Below are 17,824 nucleotides of genomic sequence, written 5' to 3'. Positions count from 1 at the left end.
ACATAGCTGCCCCACTTCTCCTAATTCTGTAAGATCTTAAAACATAGTAGATCTTGAAACAAAGTAGAATCACCCACAGTCACTCACTGATACTCACTAAAAATGACTTCTCTGAACACACAGAATTTGTTGATAATTCAGACAAAAAAAAAAAATTGTAACAGTAATTCTGCAAACAGCAAAGCTAAGTTTCTTATGTTTTTTAACAACTAAGATAAAATTTAGCCCTCCCCTTGCCTCCAGGACTCTTTCTATGGCAATCCCACAAAATCTACAGTGTGCTGTTCTTGTAACCACCTCACTAACAGTCTCGAGTTCACACTTCTCCTAATCCTTCTACTGGTCTTATTCATATTTGACTTATCAGCAGGCAAGAAACTTCAAATACTTGTGCTGGCCAGGACCTGTATTTATGTCGACTATTTAACTAATATAAGCATCCAGACTGGCAAACAGATGATATTTAAGTTGCTAAACTAACCTGAATAGACAAGGAATAACCTGCCCTATTTTTTAAAATGGAGTAGGTCTTTCTCCTCTGATGCTGACAAACACAACATCCACAGGAATATGACTTTCTTACAACTCTCTGCCAAAGCTGACTGAAACTGGCTAATAGGTTCAAAAGACATTAGACTAGGAATTCAGGCTGAAAGGAAAGCATTGGCAGAAACCTCCTTTATTAGTATAAAACCAGGCTAGGAAAACACTACCAGTAATATATTACAGATATTTTTCGTCTTTTACAATAAAAGCATACATAAGTAAAACTTACATGAAGGTTTGGCTATATACTGATCTAATAGATTAAACTCAAAATGTAAAATAAAATACAATTAAATTCCTGCTTCAAAAGAAATTCATCTCAAATCCTAAAAATCTATTCATACGAACTATTTTTGACAATTTTGTGACTCTTATTATTTTTATTTCCTTGGTATGTTTTCTTATACAGATACATTCTCCACCAGACTGTAATTTTTTTTTTTTAAACTGTAATTTGAATTGACTGGATGAGTCCACAGGAAACATTGCTTATCCATGACAGAAAGAATTGATACAGTGTTAACAGCTACATCTGTGTTTTATGAACGCAGCCCAACAGCAGAGCAGTGGACAGTGCTGAGAACCTGTATACAGCCTCCAGTTAAGACGTGCCACCCCTCTATAGAGATTATACAGTATTGATGAAAATACAATTGAATAGGCATGCTTTAAATTCATCCATGGTTAGTCAGATCTGCAGACACAACAGCTGCCCTTAACACAGGACCTTGGCTATTTCTGCAATGAGACTTACCCAAATAAAGGCAAGGGAGATGATTTTGCATTGCAATTTCTTGAGCACGTAAATGTTTCTTAACAGTGATGGGATAATAGGTACCACCTTTGACAGTTGCATCATTAGCAACAATCAAGCATTCCGTCCTAAAAATAAAAAAAAGTTTATGAGAGAGAAAAGTATTTCTACTGAGAAATACTATGTATGTATGTATGTATGTTGGTTAAGAACTGCAACATGCCAAGGACTCTTGAAGCCCTGATGCTCTAAGAGAGCTCTTCTCACCTGTATTCCTTCAAGGGCACATTGTAACAGCAACCCCAGCACTATAATGTCTTGTTCCATTATTGTGGGGAGTAAAATAATGCTGCATAGCACCATAATTAATTTCAAGAACAGTCTTGGAGGTACTTTGAGTAAGCAAAACTAACTTTTAGACTAAAATACCATCCTATTTTTTTAAATTGCTTTCCAGATGCACTAGTCTCTTTCCTTCATAGGACACCTGAAACTCCATGTGTGTTTTGTTTAGTTAGTGGAATACATTAGCTAAAAAAACCGCAACAAACCAAAACCAAAACCAAAAACCTTACTTCCTTTTAGCTATGACCAAACAAATTGACATACCAACTTTGCTGATTTTTTGAGTGTCAGAAACAAAACATTAAAAATCCTGACAGCCTAATACTGGAAACTGAATAAAATTATACCTTGTTCCTTTTCATATCATAAGTAATATACATGACTGGAATCTCTCACCCAGATACTCGTCCAATGCCAGTGATAATGCCTCCTGCAGGCACCTCTTCATTACCATATAACTGGTAACCAGCAAACTGGGAGAACTCCAGAAACGGAGATCTGAACAATGACAAATGAAACAAAACTGTAAAAAATTACTAGTTCTACCTGCCATTTAATGTCACTTAAAAGGTTAAATTAAAACAAAATAAATTTAAAGAGATCAGTATTTCAAAGAATGCCTCTGTAAAATTTCAATCATGTTGTTTGCTAGAGCTTATGGCACCTAAGAGAAAAAAAACCTGTTGCAATATTTACCTGCAAAAGACAACTTGAAATGTTTTAGAAAAAAAAGGAAATACCTACCCAGGATCAATAAGCTTGTCAATTCTCTCTCTAGGTAACAGCTTTCCTCTTGATGTATGAAGCTTACGAGCCTTTTCTCCACCTCCTGTGATACAACAGTAAATTGTCACATTTTCTATGGATGCGGATAAGATAAATCATCAGTTATATTAAAACTTTGAATGGAAACACTGATGAGTTCCCTGTTTTTGAAGTATGAACCTTAATAATAAATTTAATAAATAATAGTTTCTACTTGAAACAGATTGAAGGTATTGATAAAAAGGTCTTGTCTTTTAGAACCTATTTTATTTCCCTCCTCATTTTTTACAGTTAGTCTTGAGGTAAAGATTTTAATAAACACAGTTGTCTGAAACTTCCCCCCCTGCTTGGCAATAAACACAAGGGCAGAAAACACACATAGAAAGCACAGCAGTAAAACTACAGGAAATACTAATGCCTACAACTCATTCGGAATAGCTATGCTGAATGACCCAGCACCATCTGGATTATCTTCCTTAGGCCATGCCAAAACTGTAAGCAGAATTCAGACATATAGCATTTAGTATCAAGATTATATTTGTTTCATTTCAATCCTTCACTAGAGGTCGTCCTAAATCATATCTTTAGCTCTCTAGAGCTTTGTGTCATTCAACACTTCAAGATTTGTTGGCACACCTCAGACTCTTTATAACAACAGCTTATACAAACATTGTCTCTCCGTGTAGACAAAATCACTGATCCACCTCATCACTCTAAAATTGTGTCCCTGTCCAAAATAAAGAAGGTGCTGTTTTGCTAACATTTCACCTGAGACTCGAGGATTTCTCTGTCAGCTAGGCATCACTGAAACAGAGCTTCTAAGCCTACCTTTGAAGTCCTTTCTCCCACCTTCTTCCTTGATCACTACACACATAATTTCCTATCTTTTAGGCATGCCAGAAAGCCCACAATTTATTTTCAGTTCAGCCAGTTCATTAGGTCTGTATATCCAGCCTAAGTCTAAATCTTGTAAATTCTTTCTGTACAAGTTTCTTAAGAAACAACTTCTCATATCCACCCACAAAGATACTACTCTCATCCATGTTCTCAACATCTCACATCGTAACTAGATTATCTCTGACCTCTGAAGTCTTTCATTTACACTGCATGATGCTGCAAAAATAATTTCCATCCTGGGACTTTCGTCATCTTTGTGCATCACGAATGTTTGCTTCCCAGGTCCTGCAGCTACTCTATTGAACATTCCTCTTCCAAACATCAAGACACTCTATTCTGCACTAACCTCCATTCTGAGAAGCAGTGTCCTTTACAATAAAACAAACTTGGAGGCATTTAATTTGAAACTTCTTCTTAATTTCTCCTTTATAACAAGGCCTACACCACTGTGACTGCTGATGGGCTATCATCAGTCATGGAGAGTAAAGGTATCTCACCTACTTCTTGTGCCTCCTGTCAGAAAACCACCTGTTGTAGAAGGGCAGGGACCACTTCCTATTGCACAGCTGTAGATTTCTCAGTAGAGTGGGATGTGAGTTCAGAAAAACCCTACACACTGAATAACAGCTAATGAATGCTAAATAAAGCATTCATTACAAAGACCTCAAACAAGAACTCATCCTCTGGCAGACAGCTTTTACAGCGAAAACTAAAGGACATTGCACATATCCTTCATAAGTATTCAACACGAGTACCTAATTTTTCCTATATACTTGAATGATACACAAAGCAATTGCAATCAATGTCACTCAAAACTGTGTATTAACATCCTGATAGAGGTTGCCCAGATGAAGGAAAGACTAGCACTATGGTCTTCTCCTGTCATTGTGTAGCATGCAAGAACAGGCAAACAAGCAGCAAGGAAGAAGGTCATAATCATTAACTTATGAGACATGCATCATTAGTTCATGAACTGCTGAACAGTCTCTATACCCATAAAAGACAGAGGCAGGCCATGGATTTTAACATCTCCTCAGGAACTCTAGATCCCTGCTTCACAGCAAGAAAGAAAAAACACTGAGCACAAAATCTTAACTGTGCTCCATTCCAAAGTTGTAAAAGAAAATGCATTATATAAGAAAGAGTGTATAAAATTACAAAAACAGTATCATGATAGTCACAGAAAGGGCAGAATTAAAGCTACATGCTCAGCCTCTAGCAGCATAATAAGCATTTATTAAATGTTTTCATTTTATTGTCTCCATTAATTCTAGTCAACAATTCATTCAGATAGCTTTACAAGTAAAAAAGAAGAAACACAGATTTCAATCTTTTAAACTACTACAGACCCACTTTCTCTTTGCCAGCACAACTACAGTTAGGAATTTTGAAGAGATCAACCAATAAAAGAAGGACAAAGGAGAATCCCCATCCTTCACTGGATGCATGGGGAAATATGGTGACAGAGGATGAGGAAAAGGCACTTAATACCTTCTTTGATTCAGTCTTTAAATGGATACCAGCACACTGAGCTGGAAGATAGGAGCAGGGATGCAACAGGAAGCAAGCTGAAGCCCCCTTAATCCAAGGGGAACTGGTGAGTGACGTGCTACACCACTTATACACACACAGGCTTATGGGAGCAGATGTGATCCACCCAAGGGCAGTGAGGAGCTGGTGGAAGAGCTCACAGAGGCACTTTCCATCGCTTACTGGCCTGGCTAAGCATGGTGACTGGAAGTTAGTCAGTGTGACACCATCCAAAGGAAGGGCTGAAGAGACAGTCCAGGGAACTACAGGCCTGTCAGTCTGACAGTGGTGCCAGGGAAGGACATGAAGCAGATCATGTTGAGTGCCATTAGGCAACACATACCAGAAAACCAGGGGATCAGGCCCAGCCAGCAAAGGTTTGGGAAAGGCAGGTCCTGCTTGACCAACCTGATCTCCTACTGTAACAGGACGACCCACGTAGTGGATGAGAGAAAGGCTGTGGATGTAGTCTCTGTGAACTTTGACAAAGCCTTTTGCGCTGTCTCCTACAGCATTCTCCTGGAGGAACTGGCTGTTCATGGCCTGGATTGGTGCACTCTTTGCTGGGTAAAAGGCCCTGTCTGGACAGCTGGGCCCAGAAACTGGAGGTGCCTGGAGTTACATCCAGCTCATGGGTGGTTACTAGTGGGGTTCCCCAGGGCTCAGTTTTGGGGCCAGACCTGCTTAGTAAATTTAACAACAATCTGGACAGAGGATTGAGTGAATCCTCAGTAAGTTCCCAGACAACATTAAGTTGGAAGGGAGTGTTGATCTGCTGGAGGGCAAGAAGGTTCTGCAGAGAGTTCTGGACAGGCCGGATCAATGGGGCCAAGGCCAACTCTTTGAGGTTCAACAAGCCCAAGTGCCAGATTATTATTCTAAAATCTAGACTATTGTACTTACCTAACCTGATTTTTTCCACTTGTTCTTGTAGTTCAGTTACCAGTGCTTTCATTCTTTCATAGTTCTCCTAAGTGGGGAACAAAACAGAATTTTAAATTCAACCAAGAGTGACTATATTTATTTTTAATAAACAAAAATAAGAAGTACAAAACTAATTTTTCTTCCAAAACCAATTTTACTTTACTAAATACTGTCTCTGTATTGTCATTAAAGTAGTAACATTTTTACCTATGCTTCTCTCAAGCATCCCAAAGCATTTAATAAAAATGCTTTACAAAGAGCCTTACTGTGTTATGATAGTAAAAGACGAGTTCTGAATTTAATAAACCAAAACAGAACTAGTCACTACAGAGCTGAGTGCTGTTTCTTAGATTTTGTTTATTTTTGGCATAAGTTTGTTTGCATTTTAAACTAACTTTTAAAAAATGCAGATTCAAATTAAGTGCTCTTATGACTTGTATCAAAGGATGAATTACCTATGTCAGATAGATTTTGGTAAACACTTTTTAGATTCTTGTTGCTTAGGTTGAATAAATAGATAAAACAAAAGTTGGTTTTGTTTTGTCTTGGTTTGGTTGCGTTTTTGGGTTGTTTTTTTAAAGTTGGTGTTCTTGCCATTACACCTCTAGAAAAACCAAAACTCATGTTCTGAATATGAGTGAATCAGTACGAAGGTCACCATTTCTACCAGAATTATCCAAAACTCTGTGTGCACATTCCAGCAGGTTGGGTTTTTTTATAATTTCTTAGGGATTTAAAGGCATTAGTCAAGCTTAATTTGTTGGGGGCTTTTTGCAGACACATTAAGAACTTTACTACCTTCTTGAAAAGTGCAACTGCAATAAAAGAACATGCTGCACAAAAAAGATCTTATTGCCTTGTCTAATTCTCATTTATATGAGAATTATGTTAGAGTCTACTTTGACAGAAAAAATCCAGCTGGTAACTCTATGTTCATATATACTTGAACACTCAGGCTTAATGTTTCCCTTAAGAAGCTGCAAATATTGCAGTTGAGTTTGTTCACTTAGGCACCGAAAGGCAAAGAAGCAAAGCAGAAATAAAATAAAAAAGTACAGATTCAGCTCAGATTTGAAGTGCTTTGGCTGTATGGTGACTTTCAAAAGAATGTATTTTTCTGCCTTTGTAATTGCTAGAAATAGATTAAAAATACTCTCTTGAAAGGTAAAAACATATCTTGTAATTCCATACTCTTCAAAGTCTGCAGTTGTCACAACACCCAGTATTACTCTGCATCAGTGTTCGTCTTGTCTGGCTGGGTCATTCAGCACCCTTACACATCAAAAATTTTCCCTGTTTCTCCTTGTTCAGTCAGTCTGTTTTCTCTAAACCATTCACCTTTTGCACACAATACTGTTCTTAAAACTCACCTTTAACATAGGAAAAAAAAGCAAAAAGCAGCTAAAAAGGCAGAAGATATTAATAGGAGCAGTAATCACAATCATAGTCTTTTTCATTAGATTTTGATTCACTGTAGCTAGTTTAGCTACTCTACATGAAAAAAAACTGTGAAAGGACTTTTTAGATAAACTACAAAAAATACTGCATAAGAACATCTGAGTTGTTTAAATTCTGTCATGGTCTTTCATGCCTTAAACCAGAATAGAACCCTGTTATACTTCACCGAAGAGAAGAGAGGATGTTTTAAAGTAATTCTGAGTGCACACAGAAAAGACTACTCTCAGAAACAAATGTGCTAGTTCTACCATGTATTTGTGGGCTCTTCATTATTGTCATTAAATAATGAAGAGAAAGGTCAGTGAAATGGCATCAAGTTCTTTCTGGAAACTGGTCCTTATACTAGCAAGTTAAGTAAAATTCTGCTGTTAATATGAGGATTTTTACTAATTTTAATGCAAAACTAAGAGGCAAACCCTATAGACTAATCCTACAGTTACTTAAGCACCAACTACCTGAATTACAGCTACACCATCAAAGTGGATTGAAGAGCTAGTCCCTGGATCTTCAAAGAGACCTTCTTTCATTTTCCAGAATTGAGACTCACTCGCTTTTAAATTACCCCTTTGCCTGAGAGACAGTTAAAAGAGACAGTTTGCACCATGAAGGCCAGTCTGTCTAGTTGAGTTCACAGCCAGAAAGGTAGACATTGACTAGAGGCAAGACCTTCATCACGTATCATAACACGTTCTTGTGTTTGCACTGTTATTCCCGGTATTACCTTTTTTTTCAGACGGTTAAGTGCCTCACAGCAGGGACTTCAGCTCTTTGTGTTTGTAAAGCAATGCATACGCATAACAATATCCCATCAATATTCCTACCAAATACTAACACTAATAGCTATTTTACCAAGCCTTGCTTTTCTTTTGAGGTTGAGATGCATCCAGACATAACTGTGAGTCAGGGGACAGCTTAGATGAGTGAACACCTTTATTAAAACAGTATCTTTTTTGGCACACAAAATATGAATGTGTACACATATATACGCTCTTCACATGCACCAGCTTTGTATGTATATAAATACACACATACACATGGACAAATACTGAGATTACACACAAGCTTCAGTCACCTAATTTCTGTCCCAAATTTAGTTCCTGCAAAACAAAGCACAGAACCAATGGACCTCTCTCAGTACGAACAGATGTCGTTTCATACAGTTTTACATTTTATGTGAACAAGTAAGAAAACACTGCCCTTCTATCAGCCTTGATTCCTACCTAAAGCCGTGTTTTTCTCCGCCTAACTGTAAACAAAATTTTTGAACATGATGATGTTAATAATGCCCTATTAAAATTAAATCTATTTATACCAGATCTAAGTACTGCTCCTGTTTTGTTAAGACAACCAGAATTACATCTAACCCTCCTACTCAAAAGATTAGATTTTTGGAGGCAAGCCCATGACTCTGTACAGACATTCCACCTGTTTTCAACACGGAAATCAATTTGCAAACACATGGAAACACCCAACCTCGAAATCACTGGGCTCCATCTTACACTGTCTACAGACCCCGCCTCCACCTCACTAGCACGATATCGAGCCGCCTGGCATGCAGCGAGAGCCGCCATCCTGAGTTAAAAGTGCAGCAATATCCATCACCGGGCAGAGGACTGCACGCACCGACGCTGTTTCCAGCGGGCACCCGCGGGCCCGGCCCGCACACACGGCACTGGAGCACTGATTTAGAAGAATTAAAGACTTTAGTTAAAATAAATATCGCTGAGTAAGGGAGCTAAGACTTCCCTTTTGATAACAGAAGCCAGACTGAAGGAACTGATAAATCATGGAAGCTGTCAAACTAGGCTTTTGCATCCTGAATAATCAATAGACGTCCGTCATAGTTGGATATTGGTATTAGATCAATATCTATAGTTTTTTAATAAACCAGCTGGCCCGACCCGCACACTGGGCAGGGCAGGGCAGGCCCGGCCGCCCCGGAGCGCAGCCGCGGCACTGCTCCCCCCGCGCGGGCGGGGCCGGAACGCCCCCGGAGCCGCCCCGCCCCGCCCCGGGCCCGCTCGGCGCCGCCGCCCGCCGCCCCGGTACCTGGTAGAGCGCGGAGCCCGCGTCGGGGGGGGACCCCACGGCCGCCACCGCCTCGCCGCGGTACTCGCGGGCGAGCAGCGGGCGCAGCAGCCGCAGGCAGCGGCCCGGGAGCCGCGGGGCGCCCAGCAGCATGGCTGGGCCGGGAGCGAGCGAGCCGAGCACGCCGAGCCGAGGCGGCCGTGGCAGGCCCCGCCGCGCCGCCACTCCCCCCGGCGCAGCCAATGGGCACAGCGGGGCCGGGCCCGCGCCGAGCCCCGGCCCGGGCCGAGGGGAGGCGAACGCGGTGAAAGGCCTCTCGGAAGAGTTGTCTTGGGCCGCCCCACTGCTCACGCAGTATTACGTGTTTGTACAGCCTAGGAAAGCCCTTGCCCCTCTTAGAAACTTGTCATACAGTATTAGGGACAGATCTTTTAAAATCTGAACGATCCTTGGTCGAATTTTTCCCTATTCTTCCGCATTCCAGTTTTACTTTAAAAGGCCGTTGTCTTTAGAGAAAGGTAACACCACTAAGTGTGATACCAAGTAAATTAAGCTCTATTCTAAAACTAAGGCAGGGAGCAACGACAGCGCCCCCATCAAAAGCAAGCCAGCCTGTTACCGGCAGGTCTGTGTGCCCCGCAGTGGTGCAGCCCAAAACTGAGCTTTTCCTTTAGTTCACACTTGTTAGCTTCGTGTACTTAAAAGTATTTAAAAACTGCAACTGATACTGTAAGAAATAGAAACACAGGTAAAAGAAAATAATTTATTCACATAATTTACATACAGAATAGGACTACTTCCTTTCACACAGAAAGCTTATATGTGATGATACAAGGTGTCAGACAACTCTAAGCAAAGCAGTTCTATGCCACATCTTTGTAAAAATGCTACCCCATACGTATTGAGATTTCAATTATATTTTCTTACCTCCTTCATCATTATAAAACTTCCATATGCAAAACAGAACACAAAATTGTCTTTTTTCTATTCAAACTGAATTTGTTCTTAAAAAAAATCCTCTAACAAAGTGCATGTAATTTGCTGCAAGGAAAGAGAAAGCATAGCCCCAATTAACAATGCAGATAAGGCACCATAAATCTCAGTAATGAAGTAGTTGATTTTTTTCTCCCCTTGTAACATGAAGCTTAAATGTATGCAACTAAACGCAGAATGATTATCCCCTCAGAACTTACTCAGAAGGTACTCACAGCAATTATTTCATAGCCATTCCCCAAGAATCTATTTTTAGGCTCTATGAGTGCAAGTGATATAAACATGCCACACATATCAGGAAGTAAACACTTGCATACTTAATATCTACAAGATATACAATACATAGAGTTACATGTATACATTAATCTCTTTCATAATGTTTACAGTAAAACAATATTTAGATAAACATTTCAAGTTGAACGGATTAGGCAAAGCACAAGATACCATCTGAACTGAAACTGCTGTTGGTGTTTTAGGTTTTTTTTTGGGGGGTGAGATGGGTTGATCAGATGCTTTCAAGTAAGTTACTCTACACTGGGACCACTAGTCCCTTTTCCATCACCACAAGGAATACACTGCTGCTAGTGACATTTCATTGACAGAGACCAGCTAACATACCAATTTGCAGTAACAGTAGCTTTTTTTCTGTATTTCTTCTCTCTGACAAAGTTTTAAAGGTTCCTTCCTTGGTGCCTTGCCAATAACTTCTGAAAAGGAAAACATTCTCAAACTTCATCAACTGTTTCAAAATTAACTACTTATTTATATTATTTACTTGCCAGTAAAGGATTAGCCAGTCCAAATCTGATGATAGATTTCTTGAGACCATTATCAATACCATTTAAACATCAGTTTTACCTTCATAATAAATCGTTCTGTACAAGTACCTGCACGTGTTAAGTAAGTAATGGGAAAAATTTTAAGACTATTCAACTCGTGCAAGGAGGAGTTTCAGACTAAGTATTGAATCTTTCAGTGACCACCTGACTTGGAGAGTGCATAAACCTAACTATCTCATCAAGACAAATTTCTTGATAAGTAAAAACTTAAGACTAAAATCTAAAGCTACAGCAGAATTTTATAGCAAGTTACAGTACAAGCAGACGTGCAACATGAGAAAACCCTTTTAATTCAACTGCTTCAAAGCAGAAGATCTTCAAAAGTGACATTTTATAATAATGGTTTAAATCCAATCTCTTTGGGCTGCTTTGCACAAGGGAAATTGAGGAAGTCAGCAAATATACAAACAACTATATGAAAAAACAAAGAAAAGAAATTGTATCTATAGCTTTGTTTTCCAATTTAGAAGAAAATTAGCACTTATACCAAGAAGGAAACATCAGTCTCTTCCTTCAAGTGATAAAAAAGGTTGCAAACATTAATCTTGTGTTATCATATTTTAATAAATTGTGTTTTTAAGTTTCCAGTACATTTTTAAGGAACCAATCTTATTGGGCTTTTCAGGTTAGGATCTTTTAAATTATGTGGTTAAAAAAACTCTTACAAAAATACGTAATTTGGAGATTCTAATAAAAATACCTGCAATGCTTGACATATGTATGTATGTATTTACTACATCATTTCTGGTATTTGCATTCTGATCTTGATATATTACATTATACCCAAAAGGTTCATTGCTCCTTCTAATTAACATACTTCACAAAAAGAAGTAAAGAACTTGAATAGTCAGTACCAAAAAGCTTTAGCATTAAAATGGAAAAGGATACTTGTTGCAAGATTAAACATTATTTCATTGCACTTTTTTGTAGGATAGTCATGCACTCACTATCAGTGTCTAAACAAGTGAAACCATAAGCCAGCAATCGGTAGTCTGGTCCAATGACATCATTGTAGTGGTTTAGACTATGTCAGCATTTGAAAGTGCCTGGAGTTGCTTCAGAAGGAATCCATTTTATCTTCACAGCATTAACTAACAAGAGTACTGTTATTACTGGCTGACAGTAAGTGTGGCATAATGAGTATCAGAACAAATTGGAACTTTTAAAATAGTCTTTTCTTGTTGAAGTATATTCTGATCCTAGGTTTTTATAAAACCCATTTGCTATTCTGAGTCATCCACTTCCATGAAGATGTCACTGAAAAAGTACTCAGAGATTTTGGTGGGCTCTCCTTCCTTCTCTTGGTCTTTAGCACAGAGAGGTGGCTTCTCAGATGAGTTGTTACTTGGAACCTGATGAAACAAGAAAAGGTTGCTCTTAACAGTCTTTATCAGTGTGTATGTGTAAATATATTTACATATATCTGTACATGAGCTTTTTGTAGGGTTACTTTATTTATGCAGGAAGTTTTGACCAAAGGAAAAAAAAAAGTTTACTGAAAATGAGAAATAAATAGATATCCATGCAGAGAAAAATCAACTTAGTTCCCTTACAGGTTTCCTACACATGCACAAGTCAGAACCAGAGCAGATACTGCTCTCAAAACATGAATACTACACACCCATCTACCCACTCCTGAAACAACTAATTCTCTGTTCTTCGCACCTCAGAAATGCATGGGTGTTCAAAAGTAAACTCATACCATAACTGGAGCATCAGCAGCTTCATGTTCCACAGATGATGAAGTAGAGGGAAAGGAACAAGATTCCCCATAATCCTTAGTGGATGGAGTGGGTTTCTTTAGACTTCGTTTTAGAGTCACAATTCGAGGCTTTTGGATCTTCCCTTTATTCCCTTTGGTGTCTTCTGCAGATTCCGAATTATTTTTTTTGCAAATTAAAGATAAAAATCCCAATGGTTTTCGTCCACCCCTGTGCAAAACAAATATAGTCAGGATGTCACAGGATTGCTCCATAAAAGAAAGATGTAAATAGCATTGCAGGAGTCCAACCCATTACATAGGAAACAAACACACCTATGGGATATATGAAAATTCTAAACAAAAAAGTAATTCTGAGAAAGTATTACTGAATATTTTGATACAAGAATTTTTTTCAACAGTCACAGAGATTAACGACAATTTTTAACCCTGAGAGCAGGAACCTAGTAAGTTGCTGCTAATCCACAGCCTGTAACAAGCTACCAGAGTTTCAGAGAGTGGTTCCAAGAAGGATGGAGACACACTCCTGAAGAACAAACTAAAAATTCTGAGCATCCTTCATGTAATCAATGGAAAACCTGATCCCCAAGGATGGGGCTACAGCAGACTACAGGCTGCAGGTTTTAGCCCACTTACAGCAGCAAACCCAGACCAGTGAGCTTATGGAAATCACGGCACTGAGGGAGGTACACACACAGCATTAACTTTTCATATTGTTAAGAGGTTACAAATCAGAAAGTAAACTTTAAGGCAAGGATTCTGATGTTAATGCATCACTATCCAATTGCTGTGGATGTCCCAAGTAAAAATAGCCAGTATTGGTACTCACAAAAGCATAATGAAGAAGTAAATGACAGATTAGAAGAGGGCAGTGGAGTACTACAATCAGAATATTTGAGCACAGGAGCAACAGAGAGCAGGAACTCAAAACATTTAACCAAACAGTACAGATAGTACTCCTTTGGGGAAGTGACTTAAGTTAGTCCTAAAAATTAATCTGTAATCTAAAAATTAATTTAAATCTGTACCCATAACAGATCTTACTGGCAGGACAAACACCAAAACGAGTGGATGGGTATATATCTCACAACATGAGACTTACCTATGGAAAACAACAAATTATCCTAAGTTCCTATCACAGTCAATGCATGTCTGTCTGGCAAGAGGCATCTATCACATCTAAATAGACACATGATACATCAATAGTGCCCTCCAGTTGATCTACTCATTTAATGAGTAAAATAATGCAAATTTCAAAGCAGATAGTTTGATCCTTTCTGATCTGCAGGGGAGTATAAATACTGTAACTCTTCACCATGCAGGTCACAAACAATGGTACTGAAAAGATGTCAATATTGAAACAGGATCTTTTTTTACAGAACAAGCAGACAAAACATTATTGCAATTATTGCATACCTGAGTAATGGAGTTTTTGAAGACGGTGTTGCGTTTCCAGTATGTTCCAGCTGTGTAGATTCATGCACATTCTCCTGCTTTTCTTGTCCACTTATTTCTGCTTTTCTCTTAGAGGTTAATCTGGACATAACCTCCTCTTCCTTTTTGGATGCTGGATTCTCACATGGTGGTTTCTCTAAGCTCTCTAAAGTCTCAAGCTGGCTTCTCTCAGCCAGTTGTGAGATAGACTCAGAAACCAATACAGAAGTAAGTACTTTTTCCTTTGCTGAAGACTCCGTTTGTTGAAAAGAATTCCCTGTAAGAGGAGTTGAGAGTCAAAGACTTCAAAGTTAACACAAGAGCCCAAAAATGCATGTTATTAAAATGGCTTCCACCATTACAACAGAATGGCTGAATTTTTGTTTAGTTTCATTTGTCCATTTACTTTCTTGAATCACCTCTGCTACGAATTAAAAGTCCATGGTCTACTTTTAAAGCTTGTAAGAACATACAGATATTATGGGGAAAAGCTGGTAGAAGTGTGATTTTAAATTTTACAGCACATTTTTCCCCCTCTCATGCTTTACAGCACACCACAGAACTTAGTCTAGTCACCTAGCTGTTTAAGCTTCTACAACTTCTTTTAGAAGTCTTTTTCAGGGTGAAAATTATAGTCCACCAAGCCCATCACAGGCTCAAATTAATGCAGATGACATTGTTAGCAGTTCTGCTTTTTCTGTTTCTTCAGAGGCAGATTAAGCTCCTAAACAATTACATACTTTTTTAGTAAAAATGAAAAACAAAATAAAAATCAACTATTTTGGCATAGTGTGGTTAAAATGCCAATTAATACTTTTGATTATTAGTGCTCTTTAACACATAGAAATATTTGCTTAAGAGAAGATAACATGTTAGTCAAAAAACCCTCTCAAATTTCACCAACAAACTAGCTACACCAATGCTTTTAGAACCATTATTAAATTAACAACATATAGAAACAACAATTGTTTTTATTTTTGTATTAGATTGCCTCAGACAGAACTATTTAGCATGACAACCAGTATTAAGTTGTGATGTGTTTACATTCATTATACTTTAGTTTACAAGTTTAAGTGTACATACCAGAAGTTACCACTGGGACATCTGTGGATTTAATTGAATAACCCTGTATTTTTCAAAAGAAAAAAATAAGTTTTTTCATTGCTTTCAATATGGAAGAGACAATGAAGTTGATAAACTCGTATCACACATGCACAGTTCTAAAAGCAGGACTGATACAGAAGACAGTGCAGCATCATTCATCACTTAACTCATTTCCTGAGCAGGCTTTTCAAGGTGTTCTTATGACAAATTACTAATGACAAGGATATTGAGATAAGAGATCAAAGAAGGAAAAAGATTGTTATCCATCCTTTCCTAGAGAAGCTCTCTGAATTGTGTGGGGAATTACCACCCATTCCTACACCAAGGTACACTATAGGCCACTTACAAAGATCAATGGTAGTTGCTGCCACAAGCTTGGTCATATTGTAAAAAAGCACAAAGGAAGCTGGAAAGATGGTGGCTTGTTTTTACTGGCAGCTTGCTCTTATAAACTAGTACCTGCTATGTTAAGAACCAACAGGAACATATATATCTATTTAACAGCTTCTTGATGTAACAGACACAATAGAGATTCAAAACATCATTCGGTGAATCCAGACAACATGCCAGACATCCAATATGCTCCAGACTTTCCTCTCCTGCAATGCCACTGTCATAAAGGCAATGCGGAATGAACCAAGTATAACATACTACAAGTCTGTCTACTAGGAAGTCTAATTTAAAAAAACCTGAGAGCTTACAAATTCTCAGAAAACCCTAATAATAAACTAATACCCAAAACTTGTTGTAGATTTAAAAATTTAAAAATCTATAGGTGTTGTTTTTCCTTTTAAATTGTATAGGCAATACATACTTAAGCAACTGACACCATTAAAAAATAATGATAATTAAAATGCTCTTTAATGTGTTACGCATCTATCCCATGCATGAAAACTCACCAAATTATGATCTCACCTTGTAAGTCGTTTCCAGGTTATCTTCCACTGCAACATGAGTTTTCTTGGAAGGAGGAAAATCATTCTCTTCAAGCTCAGCAGCCAATCGTTTTTGAGCTGTCTGCAATTTTGGAACAGAGTCTACTGCACCCTCTAGTTCTGTTTCCATACTGCTGTTTAAAGCTGCAGCAACTTCACCGGCTGCAGTTGTCAGGGATCCAGTACTGTTTATATATACACACAAAATCATTATTGTGACAGTGCAATAAGCCAAAATTTACTTTGTATAATGTTTCTATATGGAAATTACACATGAATCTATGGTAATACTCTTTCTTGCTTAATGTCAATATTAACTTCAAATCTACCATTTTTCTACCAAGAAACAGTTAGTTGTGCTATCTAAAATTAGTTTTTCTAGTCATATTGAATCTAGTTTCACTGTTCTACTTGAACTCCACTTGGTCTTCTCATATGATGCAAAAATATGGCAACTTACTAACTGCCCTAGAAAATGCTAAAATACAGTATTATTTATTTGCACAGTGGAACCCCCACATGCTGTATGATCTCAAAAGACATACAGACATATATAAGACATACCGAGAAGCAGCAGAGACAAGGAAAATATGGTAAAGCAGTACAGGAACAGCAAGACAGAACATGTACTCTAACTCTGTCTGTCAGCAATTCTGTTTATCATCAGTAGTTCCACAGGAGTAAGAATTCTTACAATGTATAGCCAACATTGACTCAAAGACCTATTCTTTCAATAAAGGAATGATATTAGCATCTGATATCACAGGGAAAGATTCCCCACAATTATGTGGAATTGCATCACATCTCTACTTACGATCTGAGGACTTACATTAATATAGTATTAGGGTTTGCAAGGTTTTTTTACTACTTTGCAACAATTCTATTTTTCATAATGTTTTTTTCCTTTGATTATTTTTTCTCCCAAAATGACTAAGAGATTTAGTTCAGCTGTAATGCTGACACAAAAGGTTTGTTACACTGCATTCAGAGGTACTCTTTGTAACAGAAATTTAAACCCTTCTGGATTGCAGTAGACAAACCAGCTATTATTCTTTGGAGTAATCAGTTAGCTTGTGTTTTCATCTTCTCAGCCTTTTGACTAGAACAAACTCAAGAGAATGATATAAGAATTTACATCTACTGTTTATCATATTTTCCAAGAAGACCATCTACATGAAAAATCTGGAAGAGCAATTAATAAACAGCTATTCTACAAAACTGTTGAAGTACTATAAAAATGCAAACATGCTTAGCTTTTTTCATTTCAATTGCCTTGCATTGGAAGTAAGTATCCATAAGGCAAAATAAGTCTCAAGCTGGACAAATGACTTCTGCTAAAAAGGAAGACTTACTCTAAAGGGTAAGTTACGATTAAGGTGACGCTAAAATCCCAGCTAACTAAAACATTAGATTTGAAACACCTATAGAATCTTCCTCAAATCGGAGTAGAGCCCTAATTTTTACTTTCTTAACTCTCTAATCAATTCGTTAAAATTACTTCGTCTTACATTTCTTCTTTTAAGAAGTTCTAATCTGTACTGCACATTCAGAG

General features: G+C 37.9%; 2 protein-coding genes across 5 annotated transcripts in view; both read right to left on the bottom strand.

The window, feature by feature from the left end:
- The window catches only part of MCCC2 (methylcrotonyl-CoA carboxylase subunit 2), a gene marked incomplete at its 5' end in the record, with an annotated part of 36,341 nt that extends 26,941 nt beyond the window's left edge, over positions 1 to 9,400 (bottom strand). Inside the window, 5 exons of the mRNA XM_083884134.1 lie at positions 1,301 to 1,428; positions 2,042 to 2,143; positions 2,390 to 2,474; positions 5,741 to 5,807; positions 9,269 to 9,400. Of these exons, the coding sequence (XP_083740260.1) occupies positions 1,301 to 1,428; positions 2,042 to 2,143; positions 2,390 to 2,474; positions 5,741 to 5,807; positions 9,269 to 9,400 (514 nt within the window). The remainder of the gene's footprint in view (positions 1 to 1,300; positions 1,429 to 2,041; positions 2,144 to 2,389; positions 2,475 to 5,740; positions 5,808 to 9,268) is intronic.
- A 619-nt stretch (positions 9,401 to 10,019) lies between these two features.
- The window catches only part of BDP1 (BDP1 general transcription factor IIIB subunit), a gene marked incomplete at its 5' end in the record, with an annotated part of 51,997 nt that continues 44,192 nt past the window's right edge, over positions 10,020 to 17,824 (bottom strand). For all 4 annotated transcript variants that reach the window (XM_083883956.1, XM_083883958.1, XM_083883957.1 and 1 more), the window contains 5 exons: positions 10,020 to 12,431; positions 12,782 to 13,010; positions 14,216 to 14,510; positions 15,317 to 15,359; positions 16,253 to 16,457. In XM_083883956.1, coding sequence (XP_083740082.1) covers positions 12,303 to 12,431; positions 12,782 to 13,010; positions 14,216 to 14,510; positions 15,317 to 15,359; positions 16,253 to 16,457 — 901 coding nt within the window. In that variant the 3' untranslated portion in view covers positions 10,020 to 12,302. The remainder of the gene's footprint in view (positions 12,432 to 12,781; positions 13,011 to 14,215; positions 14,511 to 15,316; positions 15,360 to 16,252; positions 16,458 to 17,824) is intronic.

This window comes from Zosterops lateralis, assembly GCF_965231275.1.
Source record: "Zosterops lateralis genome assembly, chromosome: Z".
NCBI classification, from domain to species: Eukaryota; Metazoa; Chordata; class Aves; order Passeriformes; family Zosteropidae; genus Zosterops; species Zosterops lateralis.
This window is presented reverse-complemented; position numbering and strand designations above follow the sequence as displayed.